Here is a 17,339-nt window from a genome sequence, read left to right as displayed (position 1 = left end):
GGTGCCTCCATTTGACTTCTCTGGAGCAGTGAGTTGTTCACTAGGATGGTCTAACTCAGTGGTCACCAGCCATTAGATTGCGAATGACCTTGTCAATCGTGGCGCCTCTGACAGTCAGTCTCAGTCTACAGTTGCCAACCCTCCTGCAGCCAAACTGGGAGATCGTTCACTAACAGTCCAGCAGCGCAATGGCTCCCTGCCTGCCGTGGCCCCATGCCACTCCCAGAAGCGGCTGGCATGTATGGCAGCAGCTCTGGGGGTGGGGTGTCTCTGCTCACTGCCCTTACCTGCAGACACCACCCCCGCAGCTCCCATTGGCCAGGAATGGGAACCATGGCCAATGGGAGCTGTGGGGGTGGTGCCTGCGGACAGGGGCAGTGCACGGAGCCACCTGCCCCTCCCACCCCAGGAGCCACTGCCAGACATGTCAGCCACTTCTGGGAGCGGCGTGGGGCCAGGGCAGGCAGGGAGCCTGCCTTAGCCCCGCTGTGCCGCTGCCTGGGAGCCACCTGAGTAAGTAGCACCCGGCCAGAGCCCATACTCCACACCTCTCCCACACCCCAACCCCCTGCCCCAGCCCTGAACCCCCTCCTGCACCCTAACCCCCAGCCCTGAGGCCCCCTGCACCCAACTCCCTCCCAGAGCCTGCACCCCCTCCTGCACCCCAACTCCTGATCCCAGCCCTGAGTACCCTCCTGCATCCCACACCACCTCCTGCACTCCATTCCCCTCCCAGAGCCTGCACCCCCTCCTGCCCCAGCCCTGAGCCCCCTCCTGCACCCAAACACCCTCCCAGAGCCCGCAACCTGAACACCCCCACCCCCCATCTCTGCCCTAGGCTCAGCCCAGAGCCCCTCCCACACTCCGAACCCCCCAGCACAGAGCCCACACCCCAACCTCCTGTCCCAGCCCAGTGAAAGCGAGCGAGGGTGGGGGAGAGCGAGTGATGGAGGGAGAGGGGTGGAGCTTCAGAAGGGGCAAGGCAGGGGGCGTTTGGGTTTGTGTGATTACTGTTATGTCTACGTTTTCTTTGAGGTAGATCCTGGGTTGCACTTAAATTCAAAAAGTGATCTTGTGCTTAAAAATGTTGGAGACCCCTGGGGTAGGTATTACTTCAAAAGTGCAGTTGGCAATGTAATGTTAGCTGAGTGAGTCACTGGGAGAGCAATGACTTCTAGCTTCCTTGCTGTTTAATCAGCTCAAGGAGTTTGAGCGCCATTTAAAAAGTAATAATAAAGGGTTTTGTTCGGACCGCATGTTCCTGTGAAATGCTCAGCCCATGCTAATTATAATGATTTTAAATGGGGGTTGAGCATTTGTCACAGCATCATGTTCAGGGGGGTGGAGGGGCATGACTTTAGTGATGAGAGCGGTTTAAAATGTGTTGAGAGGTATTAATTACGCAGCTTGTCCCCATCTCCCCCCAGCCAAAACCCAAACTCATGTTGGAGACGTTTGTAAGGGATGCTGCTCGGGAATCAAACTCCTTTATGCTTCAGTAGTTCGTGATGATTCTGGAATGTGAAACTTTAGTGGAGTTGCTTAGGTCTGCAACTCTGAATGGTAAACATTCCTGTTACAGCTGGACGTATGACTTTGCATTATTGTGGTTCCAGCCAAGAGTCAGTGCACATATTCTGATCACGGACCTAATCCAATTCCTGGTGAAGGCAATGGAAAAATTCCCACTGACTTTGAGCATTGGAGTGGGCATTATAATAACTATTATTCCGAAAGTGCCACTGGTTTGTATGCAAATAAAAAACACAGACACTGATTTAAGGTGCTGTTAAGGCTGAATCCCCACTCTGGCACTTTGAGTGCAGAAGGTGGGGGCCCGCAAGAATTCTAAAAATTAATACTTGCCACTCCAGGCTTGTATTAAACTCCCAAGGTTACAGCTTTTCTCTGACCTTGGCTTGGTAAATGCTGCCACCACCCAAATGCAAAAAAACCTCCTTGGACCCAGAAAGGAGCACTTGGGAATTCCTCCCTGTGGGGTACCCTCAAGCCTTTTTAACCCCCCTGCCCCCACCACCACCACTTTGGGGAAGAGCTGAGAAAGAAAACAAAGGAAACCAGCTAATCAAACAGCATATGCACAAACCTCTTTGGACACCAAAAATCCAATCCTGTTCTTAAAAAGGTAATTTTTATTAAAAACAAAAAGGAAAAAAAATACATCTGGAACTTAGGCTTTTGCTAGATTTTAAAAGAGCAATTCCAAAAATTAAGAACCCAAAATAGTTTTCTTGGGGGTTCAGCTTAAAGGTTAAAAGCAAACAAAAACATCTGGGGTTAGCACAGAGGAGATCCACAAGCCAAAATAAAGAAATAAGCCTAATCACATTTATCTAAACATTTCCTATCCAAATGATTCCTTCTAAGTATGGAAGATAATTTTTCATACCTGGTTCAACCTTACACAGCATTCCTGCTTATAGCATTGCTGCTCCGTGTCCCTGCAGCCCAGAGAGAACAACAGACAAAGGGAAAGTTTCTTTCCCAATTTTAAAAAGTTCTAGCCTTCCCATTGGCTCTTTGGTCAGGTGCCCACTTTTTCTACTTTACCTGGGGGACTTTTTAACCCTTTACAGGTAAAGCAAGTAGAGAACAGCTACCAAGAGGGATTTTACAGCTAGCTGGCTGGCTGGGTGTCCATCAAAGGGAGCTGCCCCCCCCCCACTTTATTTATCACAGGTGCTTACTACTGAAAGCCCTGATCTTGCAAACACTTACCCAAATTAGTACCCCAACACCTGTAGTTTCATGGGGTATGTCTACGCCGCAAAGAAAAACCCATGACTCTGTGTCTCAAAGCCAGGCTCACGTGACTCTGGCTTGTGGGGCTATAGGGCTAAAAGTAACAGTGTAAACATTAGAGCTCGAGCTGTAGCTTGGGCTCTGAACCCTGAGAGAGAGGAGGGTTAGAGTCTGGCCCAGTGCTGGAGTCTGCAGATCCTAGTGCAGAGGTTGGCAAACTATGGCCCAGGGGCCGCATCCGGCGCTTCAGATGTTTTAATCCAATCCTTGAGCTCCAGCTGGGGAGTGGGGTCAGGGGCTTGCCCTGCTCCGCATGTGCCATGGCTCCAGGAAACAGCGGCATGTTCCCCCTCCGCCTCCTAAGCATAGGGGTAGCCAGGGGGCTCCACACACTGCCCCCGCAGCACCCATTGGCCAGCAACCATGGGCAATGGGAGCTGAAGGGGCGGTGCTTGCGGATGGGGCTGCACACAGAGCTGCCTGGCCGCACCTCCGCATAGGAGTCGGAGTGGGGACATGCCGCTGCTTCTGGGAGCTGCTTGAGGTAAGCGCCACCCAGAGCCTGCCCCCAACCCCCTGCCCCAGCCCTGATCCCCCTCCCACACTCTAAAACCCTTGGTCCCAATCTGGAGCACCCTCCTGCACCCCCAACCTCTCATCCCAAGCCCCAGAACCTGCACCCCCAGTCGAAGCCTTCACCCCCTCCCACACCCCAGCCCCCAATTTTGTGAGCATTCATGGCCCGCCATAAAATTTCCACACCCAGATGTGGCCCTCGGGCCACAAAGTTTGCCCACACCTGTCCTAGTGCATGAAATGCATATAGAGCATGATCCCAAATAATTAACCAGGTTCAATCCCCTTGCTGGCCATGGTGCCACCTTCCATGGGGGTTGCTTACATCAGCTAATTAGCTTTGTACTCTTCCCAGTGGCTTTGCACCCCTTGCTAAGTTCCTTTTTTATAGTCTAGATAAAGACCATCCTGAGTGCATTTCTCTTCATTATCCTCTTGCTTTAATTTAAGCAGAACAATCAAATATAGCTTTATTTTGCCTAGTGCCCTTCATGCAAATTGCATCCTCTGAACAGCTTTACAGAGTTTAATAATACCACTTAAGTCAAAGGCTCTTGAGCCAACAGTGCCAAACTTATGAGTAGGGGCATTAAGACAAGCTTCCTGGAGACTAGAGAGAAGATCTGTGTGAGTGACTGAAGCAAGTTCATTATCAAACACAGTGACAGGTGATGGTCTAGCCTCTATAAGATATATAGTGAGACAACATAAGCAATAGCTGTGTTGTAAGCAGCATCGTGGCTATTAACCTAGAGTGTAAGGGCATGCAGAGAAGAGAGGTAGTAGCATAAACTGAGTGATGCAGAAAGCAGAAGAAATAGTATGGGTCAAATTTGTGTAGTGCAAAGGGACCTGAAACCAGCCCAAAGGGGGCTTCACAGGCATGGGAGAAACCTGGACGGGAATAAAGTCAGCATTGCAGGCTTTATGTCAGCCCCTCCTGTCTCCCTCACCCCAGAGTAGGAGATAAGCAAAGGATGAGAAGGGAGCAAGACCAGAGTGTGGTACGCTCCACTAATTCCTGGCTGGCAGAACAATCCTTAAGGGATTACTCTAACTGGTGCAGCTTAGAGCAGCCCTAACTTGTACTAGGGGCTGCTTTGCACCCCTTCTCCCCCAGCCAGACAAGGGTTAAGGAAGGTATGAGGGTGACTTAGTCACCTTTTGCTTTTCTCCCCCAGCTGCCCTGTGCATGAGCTCAGTAAGGGTAAGATTTTTTCAAAGAGCTCAGGGCCAGATTGCAGGGTAGTGGTGAGTCAGTGAGCTCTAACTGTCCAGCTACTTCACATGTATGATTAGTTCTAATGATGTCAGCCATGGCATAGTGAACTTCTTTTCCTTTGAAAAGACTCAGAAATCCAATCAACTATGGCTTTGACAAAATAAACCCTGATCTCTAGCCTCGACTACTCAAGAAGGTGAGAACATTTCCTGACACTCACACCATGAGTCTCTTCGTACTCAGATGGCACAGTGGGTTAATACTGGCAGAGGAATGTCTCCGGGTCAGATTGTCAAGGGCTCAGCACCCTGCACTGGCTGGGGCTATATTTTCAAAAGAGCTCAGCTCTTAATTAGGCACCTAAACAAGCGCCAGATTTTGAGACGTGCTCAGTACCCAATATGACCACTACATTTGGGTCCTAACTAAGAGCTGGTGTGGATATCAGGATATATTCTTGCCTTCTTGAGAAGCTGATGCTAGAGATCAGGGTTTATTTTTCCAAAGCCATAGTTCTGACTGGATTTCTGAGCCTTTAGAAAGGGAACGAGGTTCACTGAGCCAGGGCTGACATCTTTAGAAATAATCATGCGTGTGCAATGGCTTGACAGTTAAAGATCTCACTGACTCACCACTACCCTGCAATTATATAAACGCATATGGAAGAGATTAATAGTGTCCCAACTCTGCGTGCTGGGCTCTCTTCTCAGGCTTGCCACAATCTTTGGTACTCTCTGACTCTTCCATCCCTGTCCTACGTGCTCCATTGTTCACGTTATTAAACACTGTCACCTGGAGGGCTAACCTAGTGCCTGCAGTATCATATTTGAAATACATAGACTCGATGGAACTATCGGGGTGCAGTCAGCTTTACAGCCTTTCAAGGCTGAGAAGCTGCATTCCGTGTCTTTTCTGGTGGGACACGATAAACTTAGGTCCGTCTGCTGTGCGTGGTGATTAGATATCTCATAAGAATAGAGTTCTGCCCCAGTGCCCTGGCCAAATTCCTCCCCCACTAAGAGCTGAGAGTCAGAGTAGTTGCCACCCTGCGCCTCAGAGGTAGCTGAAGTTCAGTAATAGGTTCAATGATGCTTGTATATGTATGGGATGAAGGTTGTTACATAACTGAAAAATGCTATTTAGCAATTATACTGACGTGCAAAGTTTGGATCGGGCTCCAAACCTCCCCCTTCCCAACAAAGTTTGTGGATTTTCAGATCCAGGGCTCTGATCCTCCCTAATATTATCTCATGTTTCATCATCCAACCTGCACACTTCACAGCTGCTATCAGACATTGGGAAGGAGTATTTCAAATGGGACTGTACTACCGTTCCAGTTCAGGGTGAACTACAGCTGTGATCTCTCTCCTTCAAGTTGGAGGTGTGAATTCCAACCTACGGAGAGGAGAGCTGCCCACACTAGCTCTGATCAAGCTAGTGCACTAAAATGGAGTGAAGGTGGAGCAGCCAGAGGTCTAGCTTTCCCTATATGTACCCATTACCACACTAGGGAGGCTAGCCCCTCACGCTGCCACAGCTACGCTCTGTTTAGCTTGCGCTAACATGGGTATGTCTCCCTGAGCTGGAATGCACACCTCCAGCTCAAAGTGTAGATCGGGGTTCTCAAACCTCATTGCACCGCAACCCCCTTCTGACAACAAAAATTACTACAGGACCCCAGGAAGGGGGACCGAAGCATGAGCCCACCCAAGCCCCACCACCCTGGCGGGTAGTGGGGGACAAAGCCAAAGCCCCGCTGCCCCAGGCCAGGGGAGTCAAAGCCAAAGCCCAAGGGCTTCAGCCCCAGCAAGGGGCCTGTAACCTTAGCCCCGCTCCCCAGGGCTGAAGCACTCGGGCTTGGGCTTTGGCCATGAGCCCCAGCAAGTCTAAGCCAGCCCTGGCAATCCCATTAAAATTGGGTCATGACTCACTATGGGGTCCCAACCCACAGTTTGAGAACCACTGGTGTAGACACACCCCAACCGTCTTGCCAGTGACGGGCCCAACACCTGCACTTTTCTGAGTGGAATCCCATGACTCACCCAATTTTGACTGGACTACCAGGTTAAAACACCCTCCGTTTACCAGCAGGTTCAGCTGGGTTTGGTCTCTGCTTGAGAGTCCTGTTTTTTCAGGAGCTGGTCCAGAGCTTTTCAGGGGCACAGCACTGGAACAGCTGGAGTGTTGTGGAAAGAGCTGGTCAAAAACACCTGAAACTTTTCCTATTGAAAAATGCTATTTCATGGCAGAGCAGGGACTTGGATGGGGTCTTCCACATCTGTAAGTAAGTGTACTAACAGGCTATCCGCTATTCTGGGATGTCTTGGTCTCTCAGGTTTTCATGACAAAATTCTAAGGGTTTTCTTTTTGTGCCACCATGGAACAGAACAAAATTTTGAAACCTCAAAATCTGTTTGCAAAATGGAATGATTTTCCAGCCAGGCCTAGTTGTGGCTTACGCTTGAGGTGTGCTGGCAGAACTATGTGAGGAAAGATTTCCTAACATCTCATTCTGCTTACACTCTGCGTGGCTTAGTTCAATGCTAGCCGCACTTCATTACCAAGTTCATGCCAATTATAAAAAATTGCAGTCACAAAAAAAACGTGCTAAACGTGAGTTTATGTAAAACATTGTCAGCTCAGATTTGGCCTAAAATGTATATTTCTCCCCCACCCCCCACCCCAAAAAAAAGCTTTTATAAAATCTAATGCTGACAGAAATAATTCCTTTAAAAAGGAAATCTAACAGAGGTGATGGTTTTCTTTAAACAAATAAACATCCCCCGACAGTGCTGAAATCCTGAAATAAAAACCAATCGTAGAAAAAAGTGAAACTGAATTGCTGATTTTCATTCTCTCCTCTGAGAGAAAAGTGCAAAACCAAAAGGTATCCAGAATGAAGATTAAATTGGATTTTTAAACTCTTTACCTTTTTTAATTATCTGCAATGCTGCTAGTAATAGAGGTCATGTATTTTTCATGATGTCTGACTTTCTGACTGTGCCCTTGTATCTTCATTCGCGTTTAGCACCTTAGCTTGTAGCTGCGTATGAATAACTTTGACCAGCAGATGGAGAGTTTCCCTAAGGCCCCACACAGCTGCAGAAGTACATCAGTCTATTTTTATTTTTTTTCAAACGTTGGCTTCTTGCATGTTCTTCCTTCTGCGTTTTTGGAGTAGATTCACAAGGGTCCCCATCTTGTGGGACTCTGTTGTGTTGTGTTTGTTGTTACGGAATGTTTGTCCATTCCTGAAATTATGAAAACCATTCTACCCCCATTTCTTTATTTTGCACATGTTAAGACACATGGTGGTGGTCACATGTCATATTGTTAGGGTTCTCCCTGTTTTAAAAAGCCTGATAAATAGGAAATGATGCATGGAATAATGTACAAGGAAATGTCTTTAAACTAATTCCTTTCTTCCGTTACAAAATGAGAAATACCTGCTTTAAAAGGCATCTTATGCAGAAAGTGTGCCAATGGATGCTGAAATGTACAAGATGTACCCATCTATCTGCTTTGAGGATTTACTCGCCAGTTGTTAATTAGAAAGCCATTGCCAGTAATTGATGCCTGCCAGTCATTACGGGCATATAACAGGACAAATTATCTCCAAAGAAGCAAATTGCTTGACTGACCACATTGCATGTGAGTCGCCTTGGGAACCTCTAACTTCAGTGAAACTTGCTAAGATTATTAATTATTTCTCTCCGGGGTAATAAACCCATATGGCACCACCAACATGTCTTAGCAGAGAAGTTCTCCAGGGGAAAAAAAGCTATATATTAGGAATCCTATGAAAAGAAACGGTATGTTATAGGATGGAAGTTTTGTATTAAAATGTTTTGATCAGATTAATCCAGTAGGATAAAGCTGCTTTGAAAAACCAGATTTTTTTTTTTTTAAACCATGGGCTATATTGACAATCGTGCTACTACTTTTAACATAGAAGATGTGACATCAACATCACTTGATAAATGTCGATTGATCAACAAAATCAGTGTATCTAGAGGTAAGACCAGGAAATATGGAGTCAGCACTCCTAGTTTCTGTTCTTGGCTCTGCTGCTGATACACTGTAGGGTGAGTTGCACAGTGTCTGACCTAGGATGGTGTGTACTGCAGGCCAATTTGCAGGTCACCACAAACACACATACAACTGTTTGTAGTTACATGTGCAAATGACTGCTTAGATATCTAATGTGAGATTTGTGTGCATGTGTGTACAAATACACAATCTGTTCATGCAGTTGCAGTAACCAGGTCAGATTCCAATCTCACTTACACCTGTGTAACTGGTTACTAAGCACAGAGCATTAAGTGTTGTCCAAGCATTAAAGAACTGGTGAATTACTCCATCTCTTATCACTGGCATGAATGGGTTTCTACATATAGACACCTACCCATGCTGCACAGGTTGACTCAAGTTTCAAGGTTCAACTTGTACATGTACAGAAGACATTTTATTTCTTTTGTACGTTATGTAGGACCAGTCTGACTCAGACTAGAGCATCCTTTTGTGTACAAGGCTCAGACTTAAATAACCAAAGTTCATTGTGCAGCTGTGTAACAAGGATGCTTGTAGGTTTATTCCAGGTGCATAACTTTATTATAATACACAAGTAGAAGGTTTCAAAAGGGACTCGACTATCTTTTGTACAAATCAGGCTTCCACTTCAATAGCAAAATAGTTCTATATACAAACATGTAGTAACCACCAGGACGCAAGATGATGTTCCCTATAAAAATAACTTTTCATATGAAACTCAAGAGGACTTGATATTTTTCACGTTATTGAATTGCATTTGCACAACCATAAAGGACATCCGAAGTTACGATGGGATTGACTATTGATATTTATTGAATTGTTCATGCCAAATAAACACCTTGCAGAATCTGTAGACCACTGAAAACATTTTTTAGGGGGAAGGGGAGAAACTTAATTAGAAGAACAACAAAAATTCTCCTATCGAGAAAATGCCTGCTTGTTGCAATTCAAAATGTTGCTATCTAATAAAGAGAACACATCGGTTTCAAATCAAATGACTGAAATGTAGCTGTATTGATTAGGGGACCCTACTATGTAGTCACACATCAGGGATCTTCTCAACTTGTTGAATTGTTATGACACATTAAATGTCCTTGTTCTGTAGTTTCCTAAATGAAATATTGTTTGGTTTTGAGTCAATTGTTTGAACGCAAGGTGTAAAGCTAAACAGCCAATCTGTTACATTCGTGCATAGTGCCTCTCTCTGCCCAGGAATTAATGTTTATTATCAGAATAGGCTGAAGTGCATAAGCGTACATGTTTCACTAATGTATCATTTAAAAGTAACACCCTGTTAAATTTCATTTTGAAATCACTTCATATGTTTTTTCTCTCCCTCTCTGTAAATTAACTTGTTTTCACTTACATAAGAGCCATGTAATTATTCTGCTTCACCATCTAGTATCCTGAACGCATATAATGGGGCCATTCTAGTCCTCAGGGGATACAATTGGTGGGTGCACATAAAGGGGTCATCTTAGAGCCTGATCCTGTAAGATACTGAGCACCCCCAATTTCCATGATGGTGGGAGTTGAAGGCACTCAGCACTTGGCAGGATTAGGCCCGTTGCCCCTGAGTCAGCAAGGTATTTAAGCACATCCTTAACTTTAAATGTGTGAGTAGTGCATTGACTTCAGTGGGACCATGTACATGCCTAAGTACCTGGCTGAATCAGGGCTTTAATCCTCAAGGACTTTAGCTTTATTTCTAAGGAGTTACTCGTATGGCAGGTCAGCAGCAGAGAGTCTGGGGGTGGGGGGGATGAACAGAACTTTAAGTAGTCTGGCAGATCACTCTGAATCAAATGTAAATGATGGCCAATGCAATCGCCCTTTCTCACTCCTCTGCCCCCATCTCACTTTCCCAAGCAAACCTCCTCCCAGGATGCTGCCGCTTCTCTTCTACTCTGCCCTTGTTGACATTATCTAGTAACTCGAGCAAGAAGCTGCTACAGTTGAAGGAATCTGGGCGGTCACAGGGGGCATCATAATCTGGGCTTTCAGAATCCATGTATCTTCTTCCAGGGTGCTGGCGTTTCTCCAGGTCTTGGTTGCCCAGATCCAGCCCGTCATCCCAGCTCCTCTTGCCAGGGTGCTGACGCTTGTTGTAAATCAGAGACCTCTTGCCTGGGTGTTGCCTTTTGGATAGTTCATTCAGATAGGCCAGTTGGGTGTGAGGGATATCAACATACTGGTCCCACAGTGACCTCCTGCCAGGATGCTGCCTCTTCTGCAGCTCCATGTCACTGTCAAGGTCGTCGTCTTCCTCCCTTTTCCCTGGATGTTGTCTCTTCTGAGTTTCTCCATAAGACACTTCTTCGTCATCTTCCCTTTTCCCAGGGTGCTGCCTCTTCTCTAGGTCACTGGGGAATCTCTTCCCAGGGTGTTGTCTTTTGGAAAACCAGTCTGGCTGAGGAGCGCTTGTTTCTGTCCAAGGAAATGACCTGCGTTAATGAACTTCCGTGATTATTGTTATCATCTGGAAGCTGAACTATGAGCTCCCTGGGGTATATTTATTATGGCTCTGGAGGGAGCATCGGGTTATATTCCACTCCCCGTCACACCACTGTAAACCTAGAGCAACTCTGTAGACTGGAATGCGGTTACTCCTAATGGGGTAGCCAAGTGCAGACTGGCGTATGATCATTTCAGCAAGGATGGTTTGAAGGAAAAAAGTCCAGTCTGGAAAAGAATTGGGAGGGAATCCAGTGATAGGACCCAGTATGCTATTCTAGTGCATTGCTCCATAGATGTTTGGGGAAAGGGGAAGCTGTAGAGTCGGGCCAGGGGCTGCAGGATACGTGCACGGGGGAGGAGCTGAGTTGCAGTGCCAGCAGAGGTGGGTACCGGGCAGGAGCTGCATGCCAGGGAAAGTGATAGGGCTGAGTGGCAGGTAGAGGCAGGGGAGTAAAGGACATCTTGAAAGTTCGGGGACTCAGTGCAGCCAGTTCTTATGATTTTATTGCATGTCTTGCAATATTTGTACCTTTTCTTAAAGCCCCAGCTCCTGGATTCATGTGACTACCTGAGAATCTTTCATTAAAAAAAAAAACCCAGTAAGTTTCTAGGAAGGGTGGGGGTGGGCTTTCTAGGGCCAGCTCTCTTCTCCCTTTGCTTCTGGCAGCAAGATCTCCAGCTACCTGCACCTTTTCTTGCACAAGCTCCCCATCAGGACCAGCTTCGGCTGCTGTGGCTGCTGGGAGCAGAGGATTTGTGAGATGTTGCCAGAGGCAGCCTGGGCACTGCATGGAAATTTGACCCCTTGCTGTCAGACACGGGGAGTGTGAGTGGTAAGGAGCAGCTGACGGCCAGATGGCAAGGAGGCTAACAGGGAGTAGCTGAGAGTACGCTTGCCCTGGTTTAACTTTAGAGCTGCCCCTGCAGGAACCTTCTCTACAGGCAGGTTATTTCATCATAGTGATTCTACCATCCTCCTCTGAAGCATCTTCTACAGGATGCCAGACTAGGTGGAGCATTAGTCTGATCTGGTGCAGCAGTTCCCAGGTAAAAGCTAGTAAAGCTCCCTAGGGAAGAAAACATCGTTTCCTGATTTCTCTTTGTGTCACACCTGGCGTAACTCTTTCCCCCTTTTATTTATTATTTACAGGAAAGAAAAACAGACCCCAGAAATTAAGCACAATGAAATTAAAGATCTCCATCTAAGTAACATGCTAAAAGCACCAATGTCACGTCTACCTTTATTAGTCTCTTCCCCCTCTTCTGCTGTCTTGAGGATAGACCGAAGGATGATGCTTTCTGCCCTTTGCAGGATGTCATCCAAATGGCTTCTATCTCTGTTCTCGTTTGCTTCTGGAATGGGCTGCCCCAGACTGACACAGACACTGGAGAAAGTTAGGGAGAGCAGCAGCAGCAGCCGGACGGATGTCATTGTGGGAGAGAAGTTCCTGCAACTTTCATGGGAAAGTAAAGGACAAGGGAGGGCAATGGAACAAAACCAACAACAATTACAACGTTCCCGGTAACTCAGGAAGCAGCCTGGGAAAGTAGAAAGCACTCAAGCGCTCTGTGCTGCCACAGAGACTGGAGTTTCTCATGGAAATGATTTCCTGTCCCTTTTTAAATTTTCTGACCGCTCTCTCACTTTGTTTTGAAGTGCTCCAAAGAATTTGTAAATTCTTTGTAGGTAATGTTGAGGGCAAGTTTACGTTCTGTACAGAACAGCTATTTGGGTTTTAAATGTCATATAAATTTAGCATTTTAATTTTTTTTTATCAGACTAGAATAGTCTTCCCTTTTGAAACTGTTAGCCTGTTGTTTTGTATTTTACACATGCATGTATACCTGCCCCAGGAACTGCTTTCATTAAATAACTCCCTCTCTGAAACTAAAGGACTGCTTTAAAATAATCCCAGGGTTTGCAGCACTGTTTCTGTTCCACCTTTAGTTAGAAATCAACTTTAAATAAGCAACTGAGTTGTTTGCTTCTCGTGAGCACGCACTCAAAATAGGGTGAGTGTGTGAGAGAGCGATACATACAATATATTTGGGCACTATTAGGTCAGGGATTGTCGTCTGCGTGTGGATAGCACCTACCACTTTTTGGTCAAGTCAAGTAATAAAGAATAATATCACATTTTACAACCCACATGCATAAAAATAGTATCTACATTTGTTCTGATCGGTCTCTGGAATTCCTGAAGCACCTAGCACATTTTATCTACGTTCTGAGCCTTTATTTACCAAGCAGGGAAGTTGATTTCTGAAACCTATGTCACTACACGTTCCTTTTAGCTAAATAACATCCCTAGCAGACTTGTTCAGTGGAAGGAATACACACTCTACTAAAAGTTTTACAAGACAATACATCCGTTTCAAAACAGAAAACAAGTGTTACCTCTCTTAATGGCAGGCTTCTATTACCCTCTGACAAAATCCTTGAAGAGTGACTCTAATAGTAGCATGCTGAGGAATGCTATGCTGGCCAGTACAATCTCAAGAAGAAAAGTTAAAGTAGGCAGCTTAAAAATTTATAAATTACCTGGATTGTGTTTTGTGGTTTTGATTGATCTTTCTCCCAAGAGGCTCTTCAGTTCATTCCTTCTTTAGAAGTATTTGCACATCTGAGCTTCAGAGTTTTCCTTCTTTACTACAGACACTTGCAGTATCCAATCGAATGGGTGTGAAGTTCTCTTTGCATGGCTAGCGCCTTCCTACTTATATTGTGCCGCCTCTGGACCCATTATGCAAATAGCTTTGAGCTAATTTAGTTGAGGTAGCTTTTTCTTTTTTTTTTTCATTGATGTCAGAGATCTGAGTTTTGGACGCACTTTAAAACTGACAGTTGTTTGCCAACCCCCTCATATTAGCCCTGGACTCCAAATGCTGCTATATTTCATCCCCTAAGGGGATTATACTGGATCTTATGCAGCACAGAAAGGAGCTGCTTTTATTTTTTTTTTCCCCTCCTTAACCTGAGAAGCTCCTATGCCTTATATTAAGCAAGCAGTGCAGAATAAAGGCAAAGGGACAGGTAATTTACCATGCTAAGGAAACAAAACCATGGGGGTGGGAAAGGAACACACAGGGCTAGATTTATACCAGCTGAGAATCTGCCACAATATCCTGAGTGGCTACAAAAACTCTATTTAACTTCTAATTCCATCTTTTCTTAGAGACACTGTTCATAAACAATATGCTAGAATTTATAAGGCGTAGCAATGGCTATCAAAATGCTACATAAAGAACTTATTTATTTATAACTCGTAATAATTCCCCTCTAAATAATCTATTTTAAACTATTTCCACATAGCCAAACTTGGAAAGTTAAAAATGGACTGTATTAAAAATTAAGTACAAGAACATAAAGACGTCTCAGAGAAAAATATAAATTAAAGCATCACTAGTAGAACCTGACTTCTTTGTAAGGAGGTAAGACAGAAAGGAATTTGGCAGTGGGGGAGAGAATATATCTTTTTCTAAGGTTTTTCGTCTGACCCCTACCACCAGCAAATAGACACAGGAAGATTAACAATTGACTCTAAAACACACACAGCTAATTAAGTCCCAGTAGGGTGCAAATAAAGGGCTAGGTCTTCCAAAATTGTTATTCATGTGAGTAATCTTTCCTGAGTGTAGTGGTCCTGTTGACCTCAGTGGGGTTATTCATATGAGTAAGGATTACTCACAGGCGTACTGGTTTTCAGGCTTTGACTCAAATTATTAATTTGAGTTTTTCAAACGAAGGGATGGAACCAAGTGAAATTAACATTCTTCTGAATTCCCATTTATTAACACATTGTCACAAACACAGACTGGGCCTTGTATATTCTTTTCTTTACTGTTATCAAAGAGTTTAATGATAAAGTTGTTTTTCTTCTGTAGCAGTTGCTGACAGAAACCAGCCACCAGATCTGCATGGATGCTGTTGCCCCTTTCCTGCATGTGCCACTAGCATTTAACTGTTCTCCAGGGTGCTATACTGAAACCAGGATCAGAAGGTATTTTGGACATTCTTACAATACACTGGACTTAAGTCCATATCAGACATGTGCACAGGTCTCCTGGTCCTGATCTGGCCTTACAAAATTGTATTTGTTGCTACTCCAACTAATTTGTGAATGGAGCCCACGTGGAGCATCATCTGAGGTGTATATTGGGGATCAGGAATCCCTGATATGTGGGCTGGCCCTTAACTTTGTAGCACAATTGTACCAGTTTAACTGTCTTTTGAGCCTTGCATCTGGGAGAGAAAAGGCAGCATTTGGCATGTGAATCACTAATGGAAAAATCCTATAGAATTGAATATGGATGAAGCCAATAGCTTTCTATAGAAATTACCATAATGCCCATTGAATATAATAAAAAAGTTAACTTTTCTGTAGCTTTTTTGCAGAATTTTCTATTCAACTCTAAATGATAGATCAAAAAACCTACAGAGAGATTATAACTGTCTCTTAAATTCTCTAGGAATTTCAAATGGAGCCAGAATTTCATCCAAGGACTCTTCCATGAGGGATTGCGGTCACCGGTTGAATTTCGGCTCACTATCTAAAGTTATCTTCAGGAATGAATGAGATACAACATATGCAGTCATGTCTGATCTTAGTTACAGCAGTGAAAATCTGAGTCAAATCCCATTTCATAGACACAAGTATAAATCTGGAGTAACTTCATTCCATGGAGTTTCTCTGGATTTAAGCTATTTAAACAGTTTTTTGTAAAGAACTTCTCTTAAAATTAGCATTTTTTCTTTTTATTGGGATCAAAATCCTTTTCCTTAAAGAAGTCTGAGCAGCAATAAAAAGATGCCTTATAAGCAAAACAGATTCACAGCTTTATAAAGCTGCTGTCATCTCTAATCTAAGAATCTGTCAACATTGTTTGCAGTATAACAAACAACATGACCCAAGATCTACAGGGTCAATATTGCAAAGAAATTAGATTCAAGTATCAGGCTACTTTACTGTAACTGAGCAGTTATACTTCTTATCATAAATAATAAAGAAACCCCATCAAAAACAGCAGAGACTCTAGCGCAGACTAAATTCACAGGGCAAGTGATTTTCAGAAAGCGTTAGAGCTTTTCAGAAATCTGCAGAATGCCGATTTAGGGTTTTAAGAGCCTTCAGTTATTTCAGAGAGGTGCTTGTTGAAGAGCAACAAGCATCTAATAACGTATCGCTTAGGTGTAAGTTTACGCAACCACCGGCCTGATCCAAAGCCCATAGAAGTCAATGGGAGTCTGTGGTCAGTATCCTGACTTCCAACCGTGTCTTGAGACTATAGATCCTCAGCTGGTGTAAATCTAGCCCTTTGTATTCCCATTGTTGTGTTTTCTTCTATGTGTTGGAATGATCTGATTCTTTTAAAATTCTGCCACTTTTACTGAGGGCCAAATCCTGGTCCTTGAGGTAGCTAGACAGGTGAAAATTGTATAAGGGATGTAAATCCTCATGCTTCAGAGTATAAACCATCCACTCTAGTGAAGTTAGGAAGCAATCTCTGTGACACAGAGTTCCCTTGGCAAAGGGTCCCCTGTTCCTTGCAAAACAGCTGTCAACTTAGACCTGACAAACTCACTACACCAAATAAGTCTCTCTGGACATTTCTCCATAAAGAGAAACAGTAAAAGATCTACAGAAAGCTCGTGACTTGTCCAGATTCATAATCATTGTGAGATGTACACACGGATGATAATGGAATAAAAATTAGTCACAAGGGGTTAATGGCTCAGTGATGGTCCATTCGAGTATCGTAACCATTTGTAGTTAAATTGGGACTTATCATAAAACAGAAGGAGGATTATTTAAGTGCCCACAAGTGCTGTGTGGTTTACAGGAGTGGTAGTTTAAGGTAGAACTGGTAAACTGGGGTACACTGCACCTGTGGGGACAGAGGATCTGGGATTTCTGCGAGAGGCCAGATATTGCAGGGGAATGATTCAAAAGGACGCAGGGACTGGGATGCACCTATTAACCTGCAGAGCCAAGTTGGGCTGGCATAGCCCCGAGGAGAGGCTTGAGTCAGTGGTGGAAAGGCTGCTGGTGGTAGGGAGCTGACACCCAGCCAAGCACGACTAAGTCTCCCTCATGCTGGAGGCAGGGGGTAAGAAGGTAACTCTCAGTCCTGGGTGCCCCAAGAACTCTCTGTTCCGATGAGCAGTTTATTGCCCATAATTGCACCATTCTCTGAAGCATCATTATTGACCACTGTTGGAAGGCAGGATACTGGACTAAATAGACCATCTCATCTGATATGGCCATTCCTG

The 17,339-nt window shown here is 44.8% G+C and overlaps 1 protein-coding gene and 1 long non-coding RNA gene across 2 annotated transcripts; one reads left to right on the top strand and one right to left on the bottom strand.

Annotated features, from left to right (window-relative positions):
• The first annotated feature begins 426 nt into the window (after positions 1 to 426).
• Positions 427 to 16,070, top strand: LOC142072861 (uncharacterized). The gene is made up of 3 exons (XR_012669466.1): positions 427 to 513; positions 14,954 to 15,069; positions 15,539 to 16,070. It is a non-coding gene; the product is annotated as an uncharacterized LOC142072861 (long non-coding RNA).
• TRH (thyrotropin releasing hormone) lies at positions 9,131 to 14,073 on the bottom strand. Its single transcript, XM_048858721.2, has 3 exons — positions 13,611 to 14,073; positions 12,308 to 12,522; positions 9,131 to 11,038 (listed from the first exon to the last, which is right to left on the bottom strand). Exons 2-3 carry the CDS (start codon positions 12,498 to 12,500, stop codon positions 10,449 to 10,451), a joined length of 783 nt encoding a protein of 260 aa, XP_048714678.2. The 5' UTR covers positions 12,501 to 12,522; positions 13,611 to 14,073; the 3' UTR covers positions 9,131 to 10,448.
• Positions 16,071 to 17,339: the final 1,269 nt, after the last annotated feature.

This window comes from Caretta caretta, chromosome 7 (genome assembly GCF_965140235.1).
Source record: "Caretta caretta isolate rCarCar2 chromosome 7, rCarCar1.hap1, whole genome shotgun sequence".
NCBI lineage: Eukaryota > Metazoa > Chordata > Testudines > Cheloniidae > Caretta > Caretta caretta.
This window is presented reverse-complemented; position numbering and strand designations above follow the sequence as displayed.